This window comes from Pempheris klunzingeri, chromosome 17 (assembly GCF_042242105.1).
Source record: "Pempheris klunzingeri isolate RE-2024b chromosome 17, fPemKlu1.hap1, whole genome shotgun sequence".
Lineage (NCBI taxonomy): Eukaryota > Metazoa > Chordata > Actinopteri > Acropomatiformes > Pempheridae > Pempheris > Pempheris klunzingeri.
The window spans coordinates 19483855-19510393 of NC_092028.1; the positions used below are offsets into that span (position 1 = coordinate 19483855).

Sequence of the window (26539 nt, forward strand, 5' to 3'; positions counted from 1 at the left end):
GGGTGTGACCAGGCTCTCCAGGTTCCTTATTTGACTATTATTAGTAAGAAAGAAAGAAAGACAATGAGGGTTATTGTTGCTCTTTTACATGAATATTTTCCTGAAACCCTCACATTTATAAGATTAGAGGTTTTAACGTGGTAGGGAACTTTTTAAGGGGGTTAAAATCCACTGTTTTGTATAACCACCAAGAAACCTGAATTGTGACTTGTACTATATGCACATGCAAAGAACAATTACTGTTTAGCTTTATTGTATTCTCTATTCTTGTTGTCTCTAACTTTAGATTGATTAGCTACAGATTGTGGTAGATGGATGTGTGGAGAGTCAGCATAAACCACTGCCAGTTTGGTCCTACTCTCTCATGCACACCCATCATCTCTTCTCAGTACGGCGAGGCTGGCTGCAGCTCTCCTCCACATCCATTCAGCCAGCCATTCGTCTTGGAAAGCTGTCTCTCTGATCTGAGTGATAAACTACAGCAGAATTGCCCAGTTTGCAAAAAAACAAGGACACTTGTTTTCAATCTGTCCTGTCAACATTTTCATACTGAAAACTGATGGGATGTTTCATTCATCGGGGGTTTAGGACACAATGATATTCTTTCTAGGACTGTTTTGCTTTGATATTGAATATTTCCACATTTTGCCCACATAGATGGCTATCAACGAGCCGACTTCCTCCAACACAACTTTTGAAATGACTCCGACTGGAGGAAACCATTTTCATCACTTCTCTTTTCTACCCCTATTGAACACGTTGGCTCACGAGGAGGGACAGACTGTTTTGTCATGGCTATTTTTATTTTTATTTTTATTTTTTTTAGATCCACACACCTCTGCACTTGCTTTAACAAATCTTAAAAACACACCTATGGTATTATTACACAGTGTTTCCATTCAAAACAACAACAACAACAACAACTTCTGTATAAAAACGCACTATTTATACACCTCACCTTTTATTGATTAGAAAATATTCATAACCCAATAATAAAGGACAAGCATGCTGATGACGTAATATGCTATCCATTTGTAAAGGCCGTGCACGAGGAAGGGGGGGTGGTGTCTTATCACCTGGATGAATAAATGCAGTTATAGTGTCCGAGGCTCTGTGTTATAAACACCCGTGTATTTCATGCGTGGGGCTATTAGACAAACGCATCTGCACCAGTGGCTCTCCCTGCTCATTATAACCCACCCGTGAGCTCGCGGTCTGCGCTGCTGCGAGTTCAATGGTCAACGCGACGCACACCGCTCGCGCAGCCCACAGCACATCCCACATACTCGCGCGACATCAATAACAATGGCAAACCGTGGTGTGTTTTGGTAGGAGATTTCTGATTGGAGCCACACGGTGCGAAAGCCTAGTCCGTGCATTCACTCCTTATTTTCTTTTCTTTTTTTAAAAAAATCTGCGAGTTTCATTTTTTAGACAACAGGGTTCGTCTATTGTTGTATTTTCCCCCCGTTTTTACACATTTTTTCCCTTCGAAAATGTGCGAGGCGCTGTTGGCAAGCTCACACAGTCCGTGCATGTGTGTCCCTGCTGCTTTTCTGCGGGGCTACAGCTACTAACCTAGCTGCTCCTCACTCGGTGGTTAGCTAACGTTAGCCCGGCCGCGTTTACGGACTTGAAGGGGGGGAAAAATACAAGCGAATGTAAAGCGTGTTTGTGCGATTTGTTTTATGACAGCAGCCTTTAACTGTTTTCTAATCGTCGCTGTCGGGTACGGCGAGAAGCGTTGTATGATTTGTCGTAGAAGATACTTTGCTGGCTAGCTAACAGGCTAGCTATTTGTGTGTATTCTTCGACTGAGGAAAACGGCGAGTTTTCTTTGAAAGTATGGATGACCAGACCAGGATGATGACGGGTCTCACCGGACTCGGTGGACTAGCACAAGCCGATGTCGGTGACCCAGACTCGGTGAGGAAACAGCAGTCCCTCGGTCAGCCTCAACAAGACATAGGGGATATCCTACAGCAAATAATGGCCATCACCGACGAAAGCCTGGACGAAGCACAGGCCAGGTAAGAGAGGCGAAGAGCCATTTTCCACTTAGATAGCGAAAGCTAAAGTGCGTTGTATGTGTCTTATTTTTGCTGTTTCTGCGAAACGCTTCACATCAGGTAATTACAGCATTAATTAAACTTCACGTTACATTTGTAATTCTCTGCCAAACCAACACATTTAAGGTGCTGGAGAACTTGAACACCCTCATTACAGAGCTGTTGTAGTTTGAGAGGTGGCTCTTTGTTACTTCAAATCGGGCTTTTTAATGTAAAATATAGTCGGTAAACACGATCACTTGGTTGAAATAGGGCGGTAAAGTTAGCAAAGTCTGGGTTAATCTCAATTGGATTAGCATTGAAGTGTTAAAATTAAAAAAAAGTTTCAACTTCCTATTGAGTGTGTGTGATAATGGTAGCCGTGTAGAAGGCACACAACCACTTTCTTAACACTACAGCTGGATTTGCATGAATCTTTTGGTGATGAAAAAGTAGTTTCATTAGGCCACAGCAGCAGTGATATTTATAAGGCTTTCATTAACCCCCTGCACCTGAAGACACTCTTGTATACTTAAAAGAGATTTTGTTTTCTTCCTGTTAGCACTTAGAATATAAAGTTAGTGACTCAAATGCCCCCTTTTAGACTAATTACCTAAACTAGAGGTAATAAGTATGTGAGCAATTTATATAATGCTTTTCTAGGATGGTGCATGTTGTAGTTTTTTTTTTTTTTTTTTTTTTTTAAAGCTCCAGTCAGAATTGGGTCTTCTGGTTATGTTGCCAAAGCTTTCAAATATCACTAATCAGACTATGCCAAATCAGATTTCTCTAATTACAACAACATGTATCTGCAATGCTGCTCCACATCAAATGAGTGTCAATAGCATTAGTCATTGAAATGCAAATGAGTGGATAAATTAAGGTTAGGGTAAGGATTACTCAATTGTTCCATGTATCAGCCCATTGCTGTCTGTGATGACAGCAATCACTCATTCATATGACTCCCCACTTAATGTTTGTGTTCAGTATTTTTGCTATCATTGTTGTAGGGAGTATGCACTGCAGTGAGTGAGTGACCTGCACTCATTTGCCATGTGGCTCAAGGAGCATAAGGTCAGTTTCAGATGAAGCGTCAGTGTTTCAACAATAGCCAACCGTCCACTGCAAGACTGTGGCCACAGTGTGATGTGTCATTAGCTAGTGATTTTCCACCCAACATTTGACCACCTGGTTCTCTTAATTAATTCACTCCTCTTTCACTCCCTCCCTCCCTGGTGTTCATCCTTTTCATTGTGTGCTGGGTGCAATCAATTCTCCTATAATGTGTACGCGAGTGCAGCTGTCCGCAAATCGAGTTTCTATTAATGAGATGGTGGTGAGGGGGAGGGATGATGCTATACCGGCAGCCTATGAACACTGGGATATTGCCTTTTCTTTAGTAGAAGTTTGAGGACTTACTCAGTCCTTATTTCATGAACAAATGCAAATAATTTTGCATTGGAATACCTCATTTAGTCCATTATTTTATTCCTCTTACAGTCATTTTTCCTGTTATGATATGTGCTTAGGTTGTACTATGGTGAGTCAAATAATTTAAATTACAGTTATTTGGATCTAAAAGGCCAATTATAGTGTAGGAAATCACATAGCAGGCCTAATATTAGGTGTTAACAGGCTATTCTGAGAAACCAATTAAAGGTGTGGCTGCTTCGGAAGTGCCAGAGGTGTCCTTGCTGTATGCCTGTATTGATCTAAATTCCCACACAGAGCATGAACTCCTCGTGCCATATGTGCAGGATTAATACTAAGAAGAATGCAGCATGTAGTCTGTTCGGTTCAGTGCACTTGATACACATTGTGTGGTGTACATGTCTTAAATCCTTGATGCTGTGCATAATCAATAAAGGCTGATGATAAAATATTCACCTACTAAATGGTGTGTGCGTGTGTCTAGCATTAGCTGACAGACTAGCTAGCACTAAGTGTGGAACCGGTATAGGTTTTGCTAATTGCTTCTGAGGTTTCAGCTAAAAGGCCAAAACAAAACTAGGATTAAGTACTACATACCGTCTCTTTTAACAAATAGGTGTAATACTATATAGCAGTTGTTATGACTTATTGTACAACCTTAGTTAACTCTAATCAAGCGTGTCACCCACACATCAATCTTTCCCTGGCTCATGATCCACACATTAACGTGTAAGGTGTCTCACATGTGAGCATGACACCCTTGTCATGCAGGGTGGCAGTGTGTTGGGATGGGGAGTGGTCAGGGCAGCGCAAGAACTCGGTGTTGCAGAGTACACTTCCTGCGCACCATACGCCCTCATCCTCTCACCCTGTCGCCATATGTTCAGATGCTGGCCAGAGGACTCGCCGGCGCATTGGGGTGGATCAGACGACCCCACAGAGGGAGGGAGAGCAGGGGGGGGCATGGCAGGGGGTGGCCTGCCACTCAACTTCCAGCACAGGTCAGTACAGGACCGCATGAGCACCTCCTTCTCCCCCTCCTGCTCATACCCTCCATGCTAAAGGCAGCCCTCCCCCCAACTCAAATCCAGCAGTGACAATATTGGTGGACAAAATGACATATTTGATGCTTGACACATAACTCTCTACACCATACTGCCTCAATAATCTTGCAGGAAGTCTTTCATGGCATACACAGTAGGAGCACTATTTGTCAGTCCCCTCATTAATACTGCAGTGGACATTCACAACTGGAATTGGTGTTGAGGTCAGGTGTAGCCAAATCATGTTCATCTGTGGTTGTTTTTAATGTGTTGTTGGAGATATTATTTGGAAAAGAAATGCTTTATTTCAGGGTTTTATGTTTTCCAATTCATGCTCATCTGAAACGGAAGCCTCATGCTGGTTGTGTTTTTGTTTTTCACCCGAACTTCAAGTGTATGCTGCACTTTTTTCTCAAGTTGTTTCCTCTCAAACCTGTTTTTGCTCTAAATGATGCCTGGTGTGACTTGTAAATATCTCTATGAAACACGTGAAATGCTTGTGTTTGCTCTGTGTTTTTAGGAGTTGTTACTGAAAATACATGGGGTGCACAAAATTACAGCAACATTTCTACAGGAGAATGCAGTAGAACAGCACCGCAAACTATGATCACACGGCTACCAAAGATTTAAACAACGCCTCTCAACAATAAATATCAATATTAGGGGCTACACTGGTGTAGTATTAAGTATTGCACGATTAGTTACATGTTCATGATGTGTGCCTTTCACATGTTTTTGAATGTGAGAACATTACACTTTTAAAACGCAGTTCTATTTGTGCTCAGCTATTTAAAATATCCCCTCACTCTGATGCAATTGGTGAGTCAGTACAGTAAGTAACATTAGAGAACAAGTCGTTGTCTTAGGATCTGGGAGTTTCTTCAGCATCTCAGTCTTACAAGTCTTAAGACACGAGTAGGCTGAATGGGTGTGTGGGTGCGTGGATGAACATTAGCAGAAAATTTTGCTGAGGTGTAGTGATTTGATTACGACGAACTGTAGAAGTTTTGCTTTTTATCCTTTTAATTGCTTTTAGCCTGTTTGGCAATAAAGAGAACATCTCTGATTAAATTAAAATTGCAACTTAATCCTAATCCTCTCTATCAACTCACCATCTACTATCATGGAATGAGTCTTTCTGTAAGAGGTAGAAATTAGATTACTGTGAATTAACTCTGGAATCTGGTGCTCAGTAATTGATGACCTTGAGGTTTGGCATCATTACCTGTCCCACAGTGCAAAGCATCCAAATGACAACATCACTCTTGCTAGTTCAGATTGACGCATCAGGGATGTTTCTGCACTGACAAAAGGCATTTGGCTATTTAAAATGTCTTTTAAACAACATTGCTCTGTCCTGCTGTGTTGCACTGCTCTCTTGAAATGCTGTATGCATAATACATACAGCTCCTCTACCTGTTTTTATGGGGGAGGACATGGAATGACTTGAGATGGAGGTCTGTTTATTGTAATCCTCCTCGCTCTCTCCCTCTCTTATTCCCTCCTCTCTCTTACAGGAAGCATGCCCTGAACTGTCACAGAATGAAGCCAGCCCTCTTCAGCGTTCTCTGTGAGATCAAAGAGAAGACGGGTGAGTTTCTACTTCACTCGTTCTCTTTGTGTACTCCAGTCTGCACAGGTTGTAACCTAGTGTTGAGATGTAGTGAGTCTTTCCTCCACTTCCCCTGACACCCAGTTACTTTTTTATTGGCCATACAGAGAACTCTATTGATTGATTATTGATTGTATTTGGTGCAAAACTGAATTAGCTGCACGCACTGTCTATGCTTCCGTTTAAGATCGCTCTAAATATGCACTGCTGTTTGTCTAGTAATTATAGAAACTTAACCTATTTTTGGCCACTGTCCAGACTTTGCACTGACCTGCTGAAACTAATCTTAGTGGATTGGTGCCTTTGAAACTTGAGTCAGACAGCAGAACTTGCTGCAGAACATGCGAACAACCCTGAGTTCACTCAATTTTTTATCGGTTTGCAATTCTGTCTTCCATTTTGACCTGGAGTGCCTGAATGCATAAATATACTGTGTTTAGTTTAACATATTTGCATTTTTTTTTTTTTTTTTTTTTTACTGCCCGAATCTCAAATGGTGAATAATATTGTGACAAAATGTATGAACGGTGCAACTAACTGTTACTTACAGTTGGTTGAATATCACAGCAATATATACTATATGAAGGCAGGGGACTAAAACCTACGACTAAAAGCTATCCTATCCAAATGTCGAGATTAAAAAAAATCAAATCTGATCCCAGCAGAAAGTTAATGCGCAGCTAGTTGACAGCAGGCAGATGTGGGAAAACTCCACAGGGGTTATTGCTTTGCAGTCAAACTCTTCTGTTATTTTAGTACAAAGCCATGTTCTTCTCTCCCACTCTGTTTTAAAAAGCTGCACTACACAGTATAGGCTAATGGTATATTGGGAATACATTTCCATGCACATCAATGCCTTCATCCAAACACAATATGCAAAAAGAAACTATTCTGACACTGTCTTAAACAAATAATGCTGAATTTCAAATACACGGCAAAATATTGCCAGTGCAAATATCTCAGATTTGCTCTTCTCATGAAATTAGCCTAAGTAAATACACTGCTTATTCTTATCTTGTTAGCGATTCGAGTCAGCTATCTGACTGATTCCAGTGTGGTTCAAAGGAGCAGGCCTGGGATGGATGGCAGATTGATGGTTATGGTGGTGTAAATGGGGTGCGTTTTTTTGAATCCTCTGCCTCTGCCAGTCTCTCTCTGTTCTTGTCTTTCTATGTGCTTTTCTCTCCTCTTTTCCGTGCCTTGTGTATCCTCCAACAGCAAACCTCTCTTGTTCAAATACAATTTGAAAATGCTGCACTGCTGCCTGTTGTGGCCCTCTGTCAATAATGTATTATTGCTCTCCAGTGATTGGACAAAAGTAAAGGCTAGGCTTGAGTGAGTGGGGCAGGGTACACTGTTTCCCAGGCAACCAGTGGTCTTATTTACCCTAATGCCATTCACTTTGATTTTCACATTTAGTCCCCCAGCAAACTAGAGAGAGGGTATGTGAGTAGTCTTACAGTAAGCTGAGCGGAAAAACAGACGAGATGTGGAGGTAGGTTAACAATAGATTCAAGCTTGAGGTGAATATGCCAACTATGAGATATAGAGATATTTGGCTTTGCCTGTGCTCTGCTGGCCATCTGCCACGTAGTGCCCTCCTAACTGCACTGTGTACCTGCTTTGGCATTTCTGTGCTCCTCCATCAGACCCCCTGCAGGCCCCATTATGTGCCTCTGGAATGTGAATTGACTTCTCTTCAGTGCAGCTTGTGGAAGACCCAATCAGTAGTCCTCTAGTATCTCCACAGATTTTCTGCAGTCTTTTTTTCACAAACACGCACTCACATACACACTCTGTCTCTCTTGCACACATAAGCACACACCGAGCGGGGATAAAAGCGAACTCGGTCTTGGGTCTACTCCTACTGCCTCGGTCTTGTCCTCTCCCCCTCCCTCCCTTCGCCTCGCTCCCATTCTTGAAAGAGAAGACTTGCTCTGAACTCGGGGCTTTGATATGGTAATGTAATGGTGGTGGTGGTGGTGGAGGAGGAGGGGAGGTGGGGTGTGGGGGATGGGAGGTGAATTCCTCTGAGTGCTGCAGTTGGTGAGATTGTTTTCATTGTAAAGGAAATGTTCTGCGCTAATGCCAGTACCTCCTCCCTCCACCACCACCACCACCACCACCCAAAAACACCCCCCATTTTACAACAGTGCCTGCGTTGTCCTGAGCTCTCACTTAAAACGTGACCTCCATATGCGTGAAATTTGATTCTTGTTAATACTTTATTAAAGATACACTCAAAAAAGAAATTAATGCACTTAGAGAGAGACAGGAAATGATCAAAGTTGAGAGCCGGTGGCTTTGCTTCAACTCAGTTCTCTTCTCCCTCGCTCTCATGGGTATTTGCTGTAAAAATAGCTCTTGGTGCAATGGGACAGCTTATGCCAAAATCTCTCACAAGCCACTGCAGTTACTCTCAGAAGTTTTTCATTTAGTTTGGGCATGTTTGAGGCGTTTCTCCTTACTTTTATGCATTTTTTTTTTTGTGCTTCACACGTGACAACAGTGAAACTGTCACTCACTCTGTTCTGTCACTCAGCTCAAGTCCCTCTTTTTCAAGCTTGAACATTCCCAGTTGTTTATTTTTGGACGTGGTTTTAAATGAAAATAAAAATAGTTTTTCAAGGGGAATTAAAGCTGTGCAGTTTTTTTTTTTTAGCTTGGAAATGGCAAAGTGTACCACAAGTCTCTCCCTCCTCCCCCTCAATTGGACAAGTTCACACTCCAACACATGCCACTCATCTTGATAAGCTGTCTGATAAACAACTCTGTGGGATAATGCTGCTAGTTGGCTGTGTAGAAATGGTTGCAAACTGGCTAGAATCCTACTTAAGACTGAAATGGCTGTCTCTGTGTCGCCTCTTATTTATTAAAAGTTAATTTGCCAGAGTCATTCTTGCGCTGTGCATGCATCTGTTGACTCCCATTCACATGGGCAATGTATCCCTCAGCAACAACAGCGAGGGTGTACAAGGACATCCTGATGGCCTGTAGCCAGCATGATGCTAACTTGAGCCAGTTGATTGGTCTGTTAGGTGCCCAGTTGTGCCAGTGTCCTAACAATGTGTCTGGGGCATTGGTTATTTGCTGTCTACCTCTGCCACAGGCCCACTCCCTTTTCTAATGCATTTTCTGACCAGCCTCTGAGTTGTTTTTTTTTTTTTTTTTAGAGCAGACACCTTTCCTGGTTCTTCAAATAATCACTATTTGGTTGAAAATCAGGCAGTAATGTTTGTTTAATTTGACTTGTATGTATCTATTGTGGATGGAAGTGTCTTATTTTTCTAACCACCTACAAGCACCAAAATGTCAGTCAATGTGTGCCAGCAGCACTTAGCTAGTATGTTAGCAAAGCGGCTAGCTGACATCCCATCATCTCAACCTATTAATGTTTTGACAAGATGGATGAATGTGAGATTTAGCAAATTCAATGAACCCGCTCTCTGGTTTGTTACCTCAGTGCCATTTCTGGTTACATTTAATATGAAAAGCTTCTCTCGGTAGCTTATAAATGAATACAAGAGGCCCAAGTTAAACAGCATTTTATTAGTTTGTTACAATCAATCAGATTTAAATATGTTCATACTAAACTCTTCTTTGTTTTTCAGTGGATTTGTTGTATATTGACATTTTTCCAACCTGAATTTCCATGAATTAGACCATGAGGTGAAGAAAAAAATGGCAGTAGAGTACTACCTCAAAGCAGTATAAATCATTACGCAGTTTTAGTGCATTAAATAAGCCTTCAAAGCAGTCCGTATTTTAACTTGCCTCTAACTATTGAAGTGTCTTAATGAAATTATGACCTTATGTGGGTATTCATAGCACTCAAGTTGTCTGCATGCATGACAATTCCATGTCAGCGACCAAACGGCCTCAATTACATGTTAATTGAATTACAGCATGATTGTAGTTGTTAAAACACCAAAACAAAACAACACTATTAGTCACACATTGTTGTCATGTGTTCATTAACACCCAGAAACCTCATTTTAATTTGTATATGTTTTGGTTTCAGAGGCCTAGCTTAAAGTCGACAACAAAACATCACACATCGGTGTTATCCCGTGGGTAACACGTTCAAAACAGTTAAATGTTTGTATTCCTCTGACTTTGACCGAGTGCAGTACCTGAAGTCTAGTGAATCACAGGCCTCATTAAAGCAACTTAATCATTATTAGTTTTCAAAGAGCGCAATTTGGAACTGAGCCCTAAAATTTAATGAGTTGTTAGGAACCTGTGGGAAGACTTTTATTATATTTTTATGAGGGAGCACATACAGTGTCTATTAAGCCAAAAGCAGTAAAAAGATTTAAAAAAAAAAAAAGCTACTTAGTGAAGCAACCAAACCTGTATTTTCAGTGTTATGCCATCCACCTTTTGTACAGTCACAACTTCTCGCTCGGTCAAATCCTCAGCTTTTGAAAAGTCTGTGTTATATTTCCACTCACTATGCAGTGGTGCTGGATTATCTCATTGGCTTTTCAGGAATCTCAGATGTGTTTTGTGGTGTCCTGCCACTCAATCGTTTTTTCTTCCCCCTTGCTCCTTTGCAGAAGAGAATGAAAAAAGATGGAGTGTGTGTTGGGTGGAGGTGGGGTGTGTGTGTGTGGGGGGGGGGGGGGTGCAGGAGTGATACGGGGAGATTGATGAGGCAGTAAGAGCAGGAGTAATTACTCGGTGTCCATTCCCCAAGCCAGATTGGCAGACGGCTAATATCACACAGACCCCTGGCCCTGACAGACACATCACTGCTACACCCCCCCCTCCCCCCACCCCCACACCCCAGCTCAAACTGGGGAGGCAGAACACCCCAACCTTCAGCCTAGGCCTAATGGTGTGTGGGCCAACTGATTTCCCCATGTGGTATTATTCCTGTAGGAACTGAGCTTCTGTGTATTGACAAGGGAGACTGCTGTCTGGAGTGTGTTGTAGGGTGGGAAAATCTCAGTGGGATTGTTCACCTTTAAGACGGCTGCAACATGATTTTGGCCATGATTCTCCAAGAGCTCTGATTTGGCCTTGCTGTACTTCTATTTCAGGGGGATGCAGGTCGGTGGATATGGACAAGCGAGTACAAAAGTTTTTCATAGTTAACAAGTATTAATGATTTGAAACTTATATTGGGACAAATGCCCACTTTAGGATATTTTGTCTGAACCAATTTTCTTAACACAGTTTACGCTTTGAGACGAGAGCAGTAGGTTATTATGGGGAGGAGTTAAGGACGTGAGTCGACACTGATCAGGCGTTTACCCATTTGCTTGATGGTTTGCACTAGTGATTGGAGTTTTAAGAAAATTAAGAGCGAGATAAGATTAAATTAAACATTAAGTGTAATTAAAATCTATTTGCGCCGTATTTCATTAGGGTTACTTACTAAATTAAAAAGGTCAACAAATAAAACTTGGCAACACTCAGGAAGTTGGCACACAAATAATGGTGACAGACACTGCTTAAATTTAATTGGCCAGAGTGGCACAATAGGCAAGATTCCATGTTTTGCACACTTACGGCTGACTTTGGATTCAAAATCCCATCAATTCATGTCCAACAACAAGAAAAGGAAATATTGAGTGACCCATCAGTGCTGCTGGAGGATCACCCACAGGGTGAGCTCCCACCTCTTCATCTCATCTGCCCTCCCTCTCAGCATGTCTATACCTCTCACACTGCTTTTAGGCTTTGCTCTTAAAGGAAGTCGGCGTCGCTTTAATTAAAGATATGTAAATGTGGTCTCAGCTGGATTGCATTAGGTTGGTGGTGGTGGGGTGGGAGAGTGCCGGAGCCTAGCTCCTAATCCTGACTAATTAAGGATTAATTACAATTGATGGGAGCCTTCCACCCCTCTGCAGTAGTGCACATTACTGTCCCAGACAGTATGTTTGTATATTTCACACCATGTCATAAATGCAGGGGAGAGATAGAAACATCAGGGCTGGTGGTGGTGAAGGGGGGTGTAGGGGGGATTAGCAGTATGCATTAGGATATTACAGATACTGGGAAGCTCATGCTCCTTTTTTGGTTGCTTGTGGTGTGTTTCATCAGTATAGATGGATGGATTGATGTGGTAGTATGTTGCTGTTTGCTAATCCAGAATAACAACATATTCTAGAAGAATGATTAGCTTGTGTTCCCATCAGTTTGTAATATCTGTACTGGTTAGCAAAGCCAATTAAGGATGCCCCCCTGTAAAACCAGTGGTAAATTATTATCCTCAGCAGCCGACATGTTACTGGCACAATGATTTTATTCCTTACTAAAGCGGTACATTGGACCTGTGCAGACTAACCATGTAGCCCCGACTCTCTCTGGCACCATCTGACTGTGTCATAATGCTTGTTCACTTGTTATAAATGGGCACTGCTCTTCTGATCTATCGCTTAATTGCCACCTAATTTGCATAACAGTGCAAATTAACGACCTCTCAAATGAGCGTTCATTTTTCACAAAGTCTTTAGGAGCTCCTTAAGAGTCTGTGCTAATGAGCACAGGAGGCAGCTGGCCTGATGAGAGTTGACTGGGGGAAGATCCTAGCAGTGCTTTAACAAGCCTCCTGCTTAGGTGCTCTTCGTCATCCTCCTCCTCCTCCTGTGACATTTCAAATTCTTTCTTCCATGTCTCCTATTTTTCTCTGTGTGCAGAACTATACTAAACTGGGGATATCATGTGAGAGATAGAGTCGCAGCTAATCAACAGTGCTTGATATATCCTTTTTAAACACCATTTGTTTTAGCACTTGAGTGCAATATTGACACTCAAGTATTTTTTTTGGAAAAGACCTTACATTGCTCAGTCACCTAAAATAACTTATCAGTGTGCTAATGGGTCTGCTAGTAGTCAGGCTGGCAGTGAGCTTCAGATTGAATCTCAGATTACTCTTTAACTCACGCTATGAGCAAATACTCACTGTAACTCAAGGTCTGTTTGTTTAATGCTGTCCATGCTATTTGGATGAGCTTGCCAGTCAAGCAGGAAGCAGATATAACACACAAAGTCCTGTATTAGAAAAAAATATATATATATTATGTTGACATTAGGGCAGTAAACCACACTGACTGAAATTTTAACCACCTCAGCTGATCAGTCAGCTCACATTTGAGCGAAATGTACTACTTTTGGGTCATAAACCCATAATTTTACAGACCGTCAGTCCTATTTTATGGAATTTAAGTTCGCTTTTTAATTGTATTTTCGGTATTTATATGATTAAAGTGATGTGGTTGTCACATTTAATTAAAGATTGTGCTTTTTATTTGAGGCATGTGGACTTATAATAATAATATTTCCAGAGTTTGTTTGAGGCATGAACTGTTTTTTAAGGAATGTAGCTTCTATTTGCTGATTAGCCTTTTTTTACCCTGTAAAAATTATTTTAGTGGCTATCTGGAAAATATGTGAATAATTTGCCGTGTAAATCCTGTATTGCTTTGTGTTCATGCAGATTAAGTGACAACTCAAATTGATCCTAGTGTTTGTGTTTGTGTGTTTGTCACAGTGTGTTTGTGTATGACCATTCGGGGGGGGTTACACGTAGTCATCACTCGGGTGTCCAAGTCTCTCTCTTTTGTTAATTAAGGGCTGATTAATGATGTGTTAGACTGAAGTGTTGTGTTTGCCCAAGGTGTGAGTTCTCCAATTCACACCTCAATCAGACCACACTGTGTTTACTCTGAATGCCCCCCCCCCCCTCTCTGAGTATATGTGTGTGTTTTGTGGTTGAGTGGGGGGCTGCGTGCAACAGGACTCTGGTGAACTACCCAAACAGATGCTGATTAGCGTGAGCTGCTTAAAGTAGGAATGGACATATGGATTAGGCTCATTAAGTTGACTGTACTCCACAAAAACACCCTTTTAGAAGAATGGCGTGTGCACTTTTTATGTTGAATTTGCAGCAAAAATGTGCCGGTCCCCAATATCCATTTGGCAAAAAGCCCATTAGGAAAATGATTTATTTTTAATGCCAATTTCTACAATTCGCCCAAGGCAACATTTTATTCACCCTACCTCTTTTTGAGCAACCCATACTCTACCAAAAAGACGCGGTAAATTAAAATGCTATATGCACAGAGGAACTTGTTACAGTTGACATTGATCAGTTGTTACAACATATGTTTTTTTTTTTTTGCAAAGACAATGCCATTGGAATCATGATATGAGCATGTGAATTTTTGCATTTACAGATTTGATTTAGGTTGACAAACTGAACATAATGAAGGTGAAGTTTGTATTTCACTGCATGGATTTAAAGGTCAAGGACTTTAATGAAACTGCCCTCTCTCTCTCTGCTAATGCCACTCATCACCGTTTTTCTGAATAGGGGAAGTCAAACTGATCCAACACGAGAATTATGAAAAAATAAAGGTCAGATCGGGTCTGGCCAGGCTCGAGTTTTCTCAAACTTCCACTGAAGGAGCCATTTTTTTTCCCAGAACCACCCTTCATACGACCCAGAAGGGTTTGAAGCACCCATCCTTGGTGTCATGCATGTTGTAGGAAGAAGTGTATTTTTCCCTGTAGGTTTTACTTGTTTTTGTAAAATGTAAAAGATTATTTTAATGCATCCATTCTTTATTTTCTCTAGCTACATTTGTATAGCCCAGAGACTATTTTAATCCTCATACAGGGGTTTACCTATCAAATTCCCAGAGCTGCAGTTGAGATTTGTTTTTGCAGTTTTTGCAAGGTACATTTGCATATTCATGTAGAATATTTTCATTGTGAAAACCATCTTGCTATGGCCCATTCTCTTTATCTGAATTCTCTGCCTGTAATGAAAGGAAAAACTGATGTTTTCACAGTCCTATCTTTTCACTCTTTCTGCCTTGTTCACTCTCTGGCAAGTCCGTACTCGGGATTCTCTATATTTCTCCAGCCTCTCTCTCCCTGTCTCTTCCTCTCTCGCACACATATCTTCTCCCGTGACTCCTTTTTTCAATTCTCCTTGGTTCTCCTTCTACCCGCTCTCTCTCCTTACCTTTTTTCCCCTTTTTTTTTTTTTTCCTTCTCTATCCTTCCCTCTCTCTCTCTCTTTCTCTCTCTCTCCCGCTCCCTTCCTCTCTCCCAGTGAAAGGCTGAGAATACCCAAGGGAGCTGATGCAATTAAAATGCTAATCCTGTCTGTCTACAGAGAGAGGGAGAGGGGGGGCTGACAGCATGAGGGATTGCGGCTCACATGGAGAACTCGACTGAAATGGAGAACAGAGGGAGGGAGGGGGGGGCACTGGGGGAGGTGGGTGGGGGTGCGCTGAAAGGGAGAGGGGGGAGGGGATGTGTGTTGGGGGGAGACAGAGTGAAAAAGGGGATGCTAGCGAGGGAAAAGACAGACAAGGATAAAGCTTGTGTTGCGAGCTGAGCAATGATATACTGACTGCGTTTAAGTCTTATCTATCCGTATGTGTGGAAGGCATTACAGTTAATGTACAGCACCACACTATTGGTTAGGTTGTTCACCCTTACCTGCACCACTTCATATATTGTCTGTTGTGTCTGCACTGCACACCGTTTCCACATTGGCTGTGCAGAAATGAGAATGATTATGTATGCAGTGAAAGCCCAGCTGGATACCCTGAATATTTCATAGTATGTGCCGTCTCTCAATGCCACACAGCCCAGCTAGGGTGGTAACGTGTGCATAATAGTGTGATTTCTAAGAGCTGTGGATGCAGGCTCTGGGCCTTAAGCTGCCTTCCTATTTAAAAAACAGAAGGGAATTTAAGTATCATTACTTACAGCACTCTGAGTTTTAGTCTCTCAGTAACAGAACCAGCCCGGAGGCAATGTCAGGAGCCAGTTGATCAAAACGAAATTCTGCTCAGATGTTAGAGCAAAACAGCCAACCAGCTCTCAGAACTGTGTTTTTTTTATTTTTATTATTGCTATTTGTATTTTTTTGGGGTCCAATGGCTAGTGTGTGAGTGGAAGGCTTTGTTTTACCTGTATTCATGTCATACATTCCTCTCCTGTGCCGTACCTTAACTCATCTCAACAGCTGCTATAATACTACTAGGCCACTAGACTGTGCAGGAGTGCAATTGTGGGTAATCACAGCTTAATTGGAGTAATTAGGGGAATGTAGGGGCATTAGGCTACAGCTGGGGGCCATAATGAGCAGTGGGGGCAAAAAGGGGAGGGAAGAGGTGAGAAGCTTCAAGAGCCACAGTTGCCCTCTTCGCTGTCGGTCAGTTGTACTTTTTAGTGAGTGGACAGTGAGGATAATCCCACACATGACAACTTACAGTCAGAGCTGTCAGCTGCGGAGTAGCCTAAATGTTGTCAGGAAATGTTAACCGCTATCCGAGTGTAGGCAAAGAATCCAGATAATCATGTAAGTTCAACAGGTACAGAACAAATACTAGTGGTGCTTGATCAATGAATTAGCAATAATTCATCTGGTAATAAGTGCAGAGATCGTTAGTGAATGACTGAAAGGAAAGAAAAAGAGGAGGGAAAGAGATGGGCGAATCAGGGTCATTAGTTCAGGCGGCTGGGTCTGCTGCATTCCTGAGCCCTGAGATGGGGGAGCAGCAGAGCAGGAATGTGCCTTGGAGAGAGAAGAGACCTAAGCAGAGGGAAAGAAAAAGGCAAGAAGGAACAAGAAAGAAGAAAAAAAAAAAAAGAGGAGGAGGGGGTGTTGAACGCTTTGCTATGAGAGGCCTTAAATGGTGGAAGAGACTCATTTATCAAATGAAGTTTGAAAAAGCAAAAACTCATCTGCTCCATAGCACTTGGAAACTTTAAGCCAAACTGTTTTTGTCCTCGTTTCTTTCACATCTGGTAGCCCTAAAGTACAGCTCTGCTCATTTGTTAGCTGTGACTGCTGCATGGCTGCAAACTTGTTTTTCAGCACAAGTCTCTACGGGGAAACTTTGACAACAGCATAAATACTCATAAGACTGTCCAATTGTTCTAACAAGAGAAGCTCTGAATGAGCGAGTTCACGCACCCCCTAACCTTTGATGATGAGCTTTGACTAACTAGTGTAATCCTTAAGGAGGACAAGCGACTAACCTAGTTTCCACTGGGATTAATCTTGTCATCCATATTGTTAGCGTCTGTCTCCTTCATGTCCTGTCTGGTTTCACTGCTGTTTAAATTGGCTTTTACCTCCTCAACTTAGTCTCCAGTTATAAAGATCAACACATATGTTGACATAATATTGTACTTATCTATGACTGAATCAATATTTCACAATGAGGGAATATTTTAGCACTGGTTGTGTATTATATTAGTTTATATATATATATATATATATATAATATCCCATCAATAGCATCCTTACTTTCATAATGCAATTATACTAACATGCATTCATTCTACTATCTGGAGGTAATGATTCTTTAAATTATGGATCGATTTGCAAATTTATTTTCGGTTGTTTTCATCAACAGATTTTCAAAAAACAGTGAACAAAGGCCCATCTCCATTACAATCAATGTGACATCGTCAAATTGTTTGACTCGTGTGACCATCAGTCAGAAACTCAAAGCAATTCAGTTAACAGTGATATAAAACGGAGAGAATCAGAGAATCGTCACATTTGGAAAAACCAGTGAATGTTGAAAAATGTGAGGGAACAATTAATGGTGCTGTTTTCTGTCAATTGGCTAATTGATTAATCACCTAATCTTCCGTGCTCTAATATTTTGCAATTTGTCTCATTAGCACTAAAATAATTTTGTGAACTAATGAATAAAAGTAAAGCTGTAATAGCCATGTTTCATATCTCATTATTTCTCTTTACCAAACAAACAAACTATTACTAAACAAAGTTTGTTCTCTTGCTCTCTGAAGTTGAATGATTGAGAAGCACAAGGGGCAAGATAAAATTTAGTTAAGTGTTAAAAGCCTCAGGCTCTGAAGGAGAAATGGTTGTCTATACTTAAACTTTTTCAGTAAAAGAGAAGTATCTAAGGGTGTGTGTGTGTGTGTGTGTGAAATAGAGAGAGAGATGAGAGCATGGCTGCAGGCTGACAGAGGTCCTGGTATAATGCAGTGGTGGGGAGCAGCAACTGATAACTATACTTATGGCCACTGGGGCTCATAGTGACAGCACATGCACTCCCATTACTGGTCTCATGCCTCATGCCCTTATCTCTGGCAGCCTGCCACCGAGGGACCACACTGCCCTCTGCTGTTGGTTTAGAGGAAGTTCGGGCTCATTGAGAATTCAGCCAGGCGCTCGTAGCAATGACTCAGGGGAGAAACTTGACTGGGTTTTGACAGGGCTGCACTTCTTTTGAATTTTAGCAGTGATAAAGCGTCTTCCTGTGCTCCCTTAGAACACAAAGTCTTACCCCCCTCCCTCGAAGGGAAATGTGTGGTCTGTCAGTTTCAGAAACTTTGTATCCAACAGGTTTTCTCAGCCCTAGAAAGGTGTTCTGGCTTGGGCAAGATTTGAGTAAAAACTAAGTTTGCCTTAACAACTGTACTTTCTGTTCTCTCCTGTCCAGTGCTGAGTATACGAGGTGTGCAGGAGGAGGACCCCCCAGATCCCCAGATCATGCGGTTGGACAACATGCTGCTAGCAGAGGGTGTGTCGGGACCAGAGAAGGGCGGAGGATCGGCTGCAGCGGCCGCAGCTGCAGCGGCGGCGGGCGGCTCACCCACCGACAGCAGCATCGAACACTCTGACTACAGAGCCAAGCTTGCCCAGATCCGCCAGATCTATCACTCTGAGCTGGAGAAGTACGAGCAGGTGTGTGCAGAGTAGACCTGAATACTTCAACATATGCAAATATTAACATGATATGATAAAACAAATTTAGGCCAGCCAGTTAGAGTGAGAAACTTCATCATTCATCTTGTGCTAAATAAAAGGAAATATAAGGATCTCATTCAAACTACGCCACACTACAAGACTCTTTTAGTGTTTGTAGATATTTTAATTACCATTTTAAGATGCTGTGTTGTTTGGAATTAAATTAAAACTATCAAGTCTGCATTTTTGGTATTTAACTGTGCACACTTTTGTTTCTTTTCCTGGTGTTTCACTGACACAGGTTTGAACACCACTGCTGTAGACTGTGTTTTATGGTTCAAATGTATCTTGATATTACTATATTTCATCAGGAAAAAAATGAAGGCATCTGATCAACAGGGGAGTCAGACAGTGGAGGCCTACATCTCATCATCATCATCAAAACATGTCATGGCACTGGACAGACTCTCTGCTTGGTCGATCTTTCCCAGCACCATTCAACTCCTCTCTCTCTCTCTCGCTCCCTGTTCCAGGCCTGCAGTGAGTTCACCAACCATGTAATGAACCTGCTGAGAGAGCAGTCTCGCACACGGCCCATCTCTCCCAAGGAGATTGAGCGCATGGTGGCCATCATCCACCGCAAGTTCAGCTCCATTCAGATGCAGCTCAAACAGAGTACCTGCGAGGCCGTCATGATCCTGCGCTCACGCTTCCTTGATGCCAGGTCTGTCTGTCTGTGACTAGCTGGTATTTTGTGTGTGTGTGTGTGTGTTGGGTGGCTGGTTATTTCCTTGAGGGCTGATGCGATCGGAGCATTGTGACGTTGTTGTGTCAGACATGTACATTCCAAGCATGTTGGACATCGTCCCCGCGGGTCATTATCTCTTCTGTCTCTCACTCTCTCTCTCTCTCTTTCTGTCAGACGTAAGAGGCGCAACTTCAACAAGCAAGCTACAGAGGTGCTGAACGAGTACTTCTACTCCCACCTGTCTAACCCTTACCCTAGTGAGGAAGCCAAGGAGGAACTGGCCAAAAAGTGTGGGATCACTGTGTCTCAGGTGAATTCCTAAAACCACTACAAGTACACTGTAGCTGCTTTTGTGGAAGATGTTTTTTTTTTTTTTTTGTGGTTTAAACTAAGTGTCACCTGTTTTTGTTTCAAGATCATTCAAGTATATATACTTTATAGCATCTAAAAGGGCTTTATTCCATTTTTAGTTTCTTGCTGTTATTATAAATGTAAAGAATTATCAAACTGAAAGAGCGAATTGATTGATTCATTTTCCTTTCACTATTTCTTAGCTAGGGGCTCTACAACGTTTAATGAATGCAAAGCAAACACAACAATCGAATATCTGACATCCATCTGCCCCACAGGTCTCTAATTGGTTTGGCAACAAGAGAATACGCTACAAGAAGAACATTGGTAAGTTCCAGGAGGAAGCGAACCTCTACGCAGTTAAAACAGCGGTGGATGCTGCCAATGTGTCTGCGCAGGCTAGCCAGGCAAACTCTCCGGCAACGCCCAACTCAGGTACCACATACTCTGTCTCATCTACCCACTAGCCTCGCCACTTCTCATTAACAGGCTTCACTTTCCTCTACATAACCACACTTTTGGTTGTACGAAGAGCTGATGTGGTTGTTCAAAGCGACACTGCAGATGTACTCTCAGCCAGCTGTGTTTAGAGTCATGTGAAATCATCCTATTTATTCTGCATGAATTATTTGGTCAAATATTCAGCCAACACAGTATAAAATGTACGACTTAATCTTCGCTCACTTGGCGCTGCTGCAGCTGTCGAGCGTACTGCCCACATTTACATTTTGGCTGCATAATTTGTTAGATTTTGAATCCTTTATTTGATGCCATGTTTGAAAAGGTGAAAATTCTGAAGAACTTGACAACAATATGCAGGATTGTCACTATTTTATATATATTTTTCTCTTATAAGAGAGCATTTTACATTCATTGTGTTTTTAAGTCACATTTTTCTCCACTTCATCCCCTTGTGTATAATAATCTGTAATGATGTTTTGCCACGGTTTGAGTTTCTACCATCTCCAGTCGGGTGTGCGGGACAGTTAGTGAGGACCAGACAGCTGAGGACTGTGTAGTGTGGACAGCGGTGGTCTCTGGTTGTCTGTCAGCCAAGACTAAAGTTCATCTTGTGCTGTTTTGGGTGTCAGATGCTTTTCAAACATGTCATACTCTCACTTAAATTAATTATCACTTCAGCATAACCTGAGACTGTTGTGGTACTCGTTGGTATCAGTTAGAGGGACTTCCCTGCTGTCTGGTTAAGCGCCTTCCCTCCTTCTGTTTCTAGAAATCATTCTTAAATCATTGCTCGTGTAATTGGTTTTGTCATGTGACTTACCTAAATCTTTGCATCTGTCTGTGTAGTACGTTGTCTTATTTTTAAACAGTTATTCAAGTAACTAAATTATAGTAACTGCAATTTGCTAAGGAACCTGAATGACCCAGGTAGGTTAGTTAGTTAGTTCACTTTTTGTGGCGTTGGACAGCCATGTTGCCAGAGAACATGTGTTTTTAGAGAAAAAGACTGAAAATGTTAAGGTGTCAAGAGGGAGCATAGCAGAAGTCACTGAATGAGCAGATAATGTTCAGTTTGAATCACGATCTGTGTTGAGAGTTAGTTTTCGTGCAGGTTTCATCAAAGCATTAAATCAAATTTCCCAGTTTTCGTTACGGTGAGACAGTCTGTAGAAGTTGCTGTCATAATGCATTCTCACCACATGAGACCAACTTAATTAACTCAGAGGATATCTCACCAAAGTGGGGGTAAACTTGTACCGTACTACATAAAACTGCACGCCACAGACCGCCTCTCAACTTTGTACATTGATTATGCAAACTATTAAAGCCATTTTAGCCAAACTGTGTATTCTGAAAGTCAGCTTGCCAAACCGGTAGTAAACATTCAGGTTTCAAACAAGAAGAGAGATTCAGATATGGTTAAAGCAGACCTCAAAATGAGAAATGAACCTAAGTGGCAGACAGTGGCTTTCCCTCACTGTCAGGCATTCAGAGCAGTTTGTTTGACGTACGCTGCAACCGTAACAACATCTATAAAGTGAAATGCCTCATATCCTCCACTACTGTCGGACTGCTCTGTCCCACCTGCTCTCACATGGTTGCACCCACGATGACGGACAAACTGATTCTGTCTCATTCAGTTTTCCTAACCTTTATCAAAAGGCCAAATCTGTTATCCATATAGACGGTCGGCTTAGTCACAGATTCACTTTTAACAAATTCCATTTTTTTTTTTGCATCTGTAAAACTGTTTGCAGCTAACTGGCAGACATTAACACGGCTGGTGTGTGCATGTGTGCCGAGGAGAAGCCAGGCTTTAGGCTTACAAAATGATCTACTCGGATCTACTACAGGACACTGACCCTTATATTGAAACTGGTTATTAGAATTTACTACCTCCAGCCAGTGGTGACCTTTTGACTCCATGGACCTGTGGTGAGGCTGATTGGATATTGGCTATATATATTGCCTGCAGGGTCACCGGGGTCATACAGTTTGTCTCACACAGGCGACGCCTACCTCGGCCTGCATTCGCTCAACGGGGAGGGTCTCAACATCGCCCCCTCTCTACAGCCGCAGGTATGCACTGAGGACAGCTGCAGAGTTGACCTCACTGCCGTTGACCCAGCCGCCCAAACCCCCCAGATGCCTACCCTTAGCATAGCTCCTTTTGACCTCGACCTCTCCTCAGAACCCATCCCGACTTTACCTTTGACCCCGTCAACACATCCACACGCAAACTGACCGTGATTTGCTCTGTACAGCGAGCCCCGAGGAGCTTATGGCTTCAATTGAGAGGAATGATGTCAGCTTGTTTCAGCTTATTTAGAAATGACTGTGCTCACCTCATGTAAAAAAAAATAAATAGAAGATTACTCTATTTTGATGCTTATGGAGCAGATTCCTGTAGTGCACATGCATCATGCACTGCTCTCACACATTGAATAGCCAGTTTCATTGATCATAGTGGACGTGTTGTTTGGCCCTTTCATATTCTCAGATAAAATAAAACAGAATACAAAAGTATTTGCAGACAAACTGAAAAATACATGCCTGTCTGACTTATAACATTTTGATTAAAGTTAAAATTTGAATTCCTTTTCGGAAAAAAGAATAAAAACTGTTAATAATTATTTAGGCTATTGAAAATTAGAAGTATAATGATATGAGCCAGCAATAGGTTATGGTTATTTAGTTTGCTTTTGTTTTCACCAGACATAATGACTGGAGAGATTTAAGTAGTCCTCTAAACTTGTGGAAAAACTGGTTGAATAATCCCATGTGGGGATCAAACCAGCAACCCATCTTGTCAATGGTCAGTTTCACTACCTCTAGGTTGTCCTGCACCTCCAACAGTCCCCTGCCTCTTTAGTCCTTGTTTCTCCTCCCCTTTCACAAGTTGCCCCAATCCCATTTCTCTAAATGTTCCCTACCTTATGTATAGAAAGTTTCTTTAGACGAAACTGTGCTTGTGATTGTTGTCTTTTCATAGACGTGCAGTTTTGTTGTTCTGGAGGGATCCACAGATTTCTGCTGTTAAAGTGCAAATATAATAGTCCAGTAAACAAAAGTACAACATTTGATTTTGGCTTGAGTTGCAGTCTTTCATTTCACGGAAATTCTAGCAGGAGTGGTTTGATAATGAGTCGTGAAGATGATGGGTGAGTCTTAATGTTCACTAGCAGGAAAGCAAGTGATGCAGGCTGGCTCTGATGCAAACAGTAGAGGTTTGTGGACACGATCATTCCTCTGTTCAGCCTGTGGGTGTTTAGTTAAACACTGCAGCGTAAACATTTGTTTAGTTGTTATATGTTGTACTGAAGTTTGTTGCTGTGTTTGGTCTGGCAGGTGGATACCCTGCACCGTGCTACACACCTGACGGGCGGCTATGAGGAGCTGTCGGGTAGTGGCCTCTACACCCCTCATCGCCTGGATGTGAGTACCAACCGAAAGCTCTTCTTGTCGTGTAGCTGATGGATAAGTGTGCAGTTGGTTAGGATACCTGCTTAGACGATGCTCTGCTGTACTGTTTTCTTCAAATGAATTCAGGCGATTGAACTGCTGCCCTAGTTGGACTTTTTTCCTGTCTGCATCTTTAACTTGCAAATCACTGATCGCAAATTTCTGGGATGTGACAATAAACCAACAGCTGCTTCTTGCTGGGAAAGTATTTCCCATTTGATTTGATTTCAGGAAATTACTTGAGATTAAATTACTTAAAGCTTAAATAATGAAATTACTCGGCAGAAAAATTGGTGCGATTACATGCACTTAAGAAACTGGGTTATAGTTGATGGCGATTTCTTAAACGCCACTAAAAAGGAACGTGGAGTCTGTGTTCTGGGTCGGGATTAGAGAAACAGACTTCCTCAGCTAGATTTCTCCTTGAGAAAGCCACTTTCTCTGCCAGAAATAGATGTAGTGTGACGTAAAGTACACATGTGCACAACAGTCTTTTTTTTTTTACCCTTTGTGCTTTCAAGGTTTGGAATATATTTCTTGAAATCTGGTGTTTTACACAACGTCATATTGTCTCCTGGTGTGTCCTGGGAATTCTTAATATTTTTTACTATTGCATTTATAGTAATAATTTAGATGTGATGATAATGGCTTTGAGAGTCTGGAAATGTGTTGTTTGGTACCTTGAAAGTGAAAAGTGCTTGAATTTTACTCCTGAAAAGCTGTATGAACCCTGTTTTAAAGTATTTCTTTCCAAACTTTGACTAAAACTAAAAGTAGTAACGATGCTTTCAAAGTCACTGGAAAAATCTGCTGCATTTATATGAGGATTTAATGTTAAACTGTTCTGATTATCCGAATAACCCGGCTACTTAAGTGAATGAAAACACACTTAATGCAATCAGCTGCTGTTGTTTTGAACAGATAGGTGTTTCTTAGAGTGAACAGCATTTTGTCTGCAACCAGTGAGCTGTCCTGAGGCTGCTGCTTGTAAGCAAAAATATAGCTGATTTAGGCCACTAATTATAAAACTCCCTCTTCATGCAGAATACTCTGTTCCCTGACTGTTTGCAGGCTAACAGCTGGCAGGACACCACCAACCCCCCCTCGGTCACCTCCCCTCCCGGTCCTCCTGGCAGCGTCCACTCCGACACCTCTAACTGATTCGGTGGCTCTCTTTGCCATCACTTCATTCCCACCGCGGTCTGCTTTGACTACCATCGTCTGTCCTCATTTTTCATGATTCCCTCGTCTCTCAACTAGACGGCCACACCAGGCTGTGCTTGCATTTCATAAACACAACTGTGCTGGAACACAGGACAGCCGAACAGTAGTTAGGAGGAATTCCCCCTCCACCCCACTGCTCCACTTCAACGCCAGATGCTCCTTAACTCAGAATAAAAGAGGGATGGAGCTTACTGATGCCGAGACCGATAGAAAGCATCTTTACTACCAAGGACTTTTTGAAAACCACTGACCCAGCTGTGTAGATGATCATGATGTCTGTACATTATGTGTATATGCACGTTAACTTCACACAGTACTCACACAGCTTGTCCATGTGCCGTTGACCTCTGCACTCGACCCTTTGCTTTGGAAAACTGTGTGTGATTGCCTGTATCTCTTGAAGCCTTGGCATTTGACAGCCAAACTGTTGATACGGATCACCAGGGAGCTCTGCCTCCCCTTGCTCGTACCAAAGTGCTGCCCCGGTAGTTGTCAACACATCCGTTCCTCTGAGATCATCCTCTGCCAACTCAACATAAGACACTGTTGTACCTTCCTGTCCTTATAGCTCGATGTTTCATTCTGTTGGAGATTTCAAAGTGATTAATTGAGATATGCACAGACGTGCATGCACCCTCCCCCCTTTCATAACACACAAACACACACACACACACACACACCTCACGTTTTTCATAGTGAGCTGACATAAAAGATGTGTCAAGCACAAAAGTTAGCATCCTCGTTATGGGTGTCTCTACCTGCAGAAGGGTAGTTAAGGGGATCACTGTTCTAAACCAGACAGGACAGGTGATAATAGGGCTGGTGAGAAGAGGAGGAAAGGGCAGAGAGAGGAGAATATCTTTGGTTGAGTGGGTGTAACTAATAGCCCTTTTTGTTGCTAACCAATAGAGGGTGTTGGTAGATGGCTTGTAGACTTTACTTCTTGCTTTCTGTCCACTAGTTTTTTTTGATTGTAGGCTATTTTCTAATGCTGTTTCACCAAGAATGCACCAGCCACCACCAAAAATGAGCTCAATAAAGCATCTAGATGACGTTAGGAGAAGGGCGGAGTGATTGTGGGGCATTGATGTGTTATTGGGACAAACGTAACATGAATTTAGAAACGTGACTGTCTTCCATGCATGTAGGACTTCTAGGCGTGATATTATTGTTTTCATTTAACCTTCCAAGTTTTTAGCTTCGTTTTTATTAACAAAAAAAATAAAGGGTATAATTATTACAGTCAGACCAAAAAGGAAAAAGTGCATCATGTATTGCTATGATGTGTGTGTCTCTGTGTGGGCGTGTGTACAGTGTTCTTGGGATGTCTTAGTCAAACCGGCTGGTGCCCTCCGACCTTCGTGAGCATTATAGAGACTGGGTGCTTCCACCAGCCAGTGACACACCAGGCGGGGTTCAACTGAGATCTCCTCCCCATCTCGAAACATTTTAAGC

The 26539-nt window shown here is 42.0% G+C and overlaps 1 protein-coding gene across 2 annotated transcripts; it reads left to right on the forward strand.

The window, feature by feature from the left end:
* The first annotated feature begins 1738 nt into the window (after positions 1–1738).
* On the forward strand, positions 1739–25023 carry pbx4 (pre-B-cell leukemia transcription factor 4). Of its 2 annotated transcripts, XM_070847921.1 has the most exons (9): positions 1739–2030; positions 4367–4480; positions 6040–6113; positions 18590–18834; positions 19371–19561; positions 19760–19895; positions 20215–20371; positions 23747–23833; positions 24932–25023. In XM_070847921.1, exons 1-8 carry the CDS (start codon positions 1846–1848, stop codon positions 23788–23790), a joined length of 1146 nt encoding a protein of 381 aa, XP_070704022.1. In that variant the 5' UTR covers positions 1739–1845; the 3' UTR covers positions 23791–23833; positions 24932–25023. The 2 variants fall into 2 exon arrangements, with proteins under 2 accessions (XP_070704022.1, XP_070704023.1); XM_070847922.1 differs by lacking the exon at positions 4367–4480.
* The last annotated feature ends 1516 nt before the right edge of the window (positions 25024–26539 follow it).

Excerpts from the sequence above, each read along its gene's own strand:
- pbx4 (XM_070847921.1), top strand. The coding sequence starts at position 1,846 with ATGGATGACCAGACCAGGATGATGACGGGTCTCACCGGACTCGGTGGA. Across the intron at positions 2,031-4,366 it reads CTGGACGAAGCACAGGCCAG|ATGCTGGCCAGAGGACTCGC; the intron begins GTAAGAGAGGCG and ends CCATATGTTCAG. Across the intron at positions 6,114-18,589 it reads TGAGATCAAAGAGAAGACGG|TGCTGAGTATACGAGGTGTG; the intron begins GTGAGTTTCTAC and ends TCTCCTGTCCAG.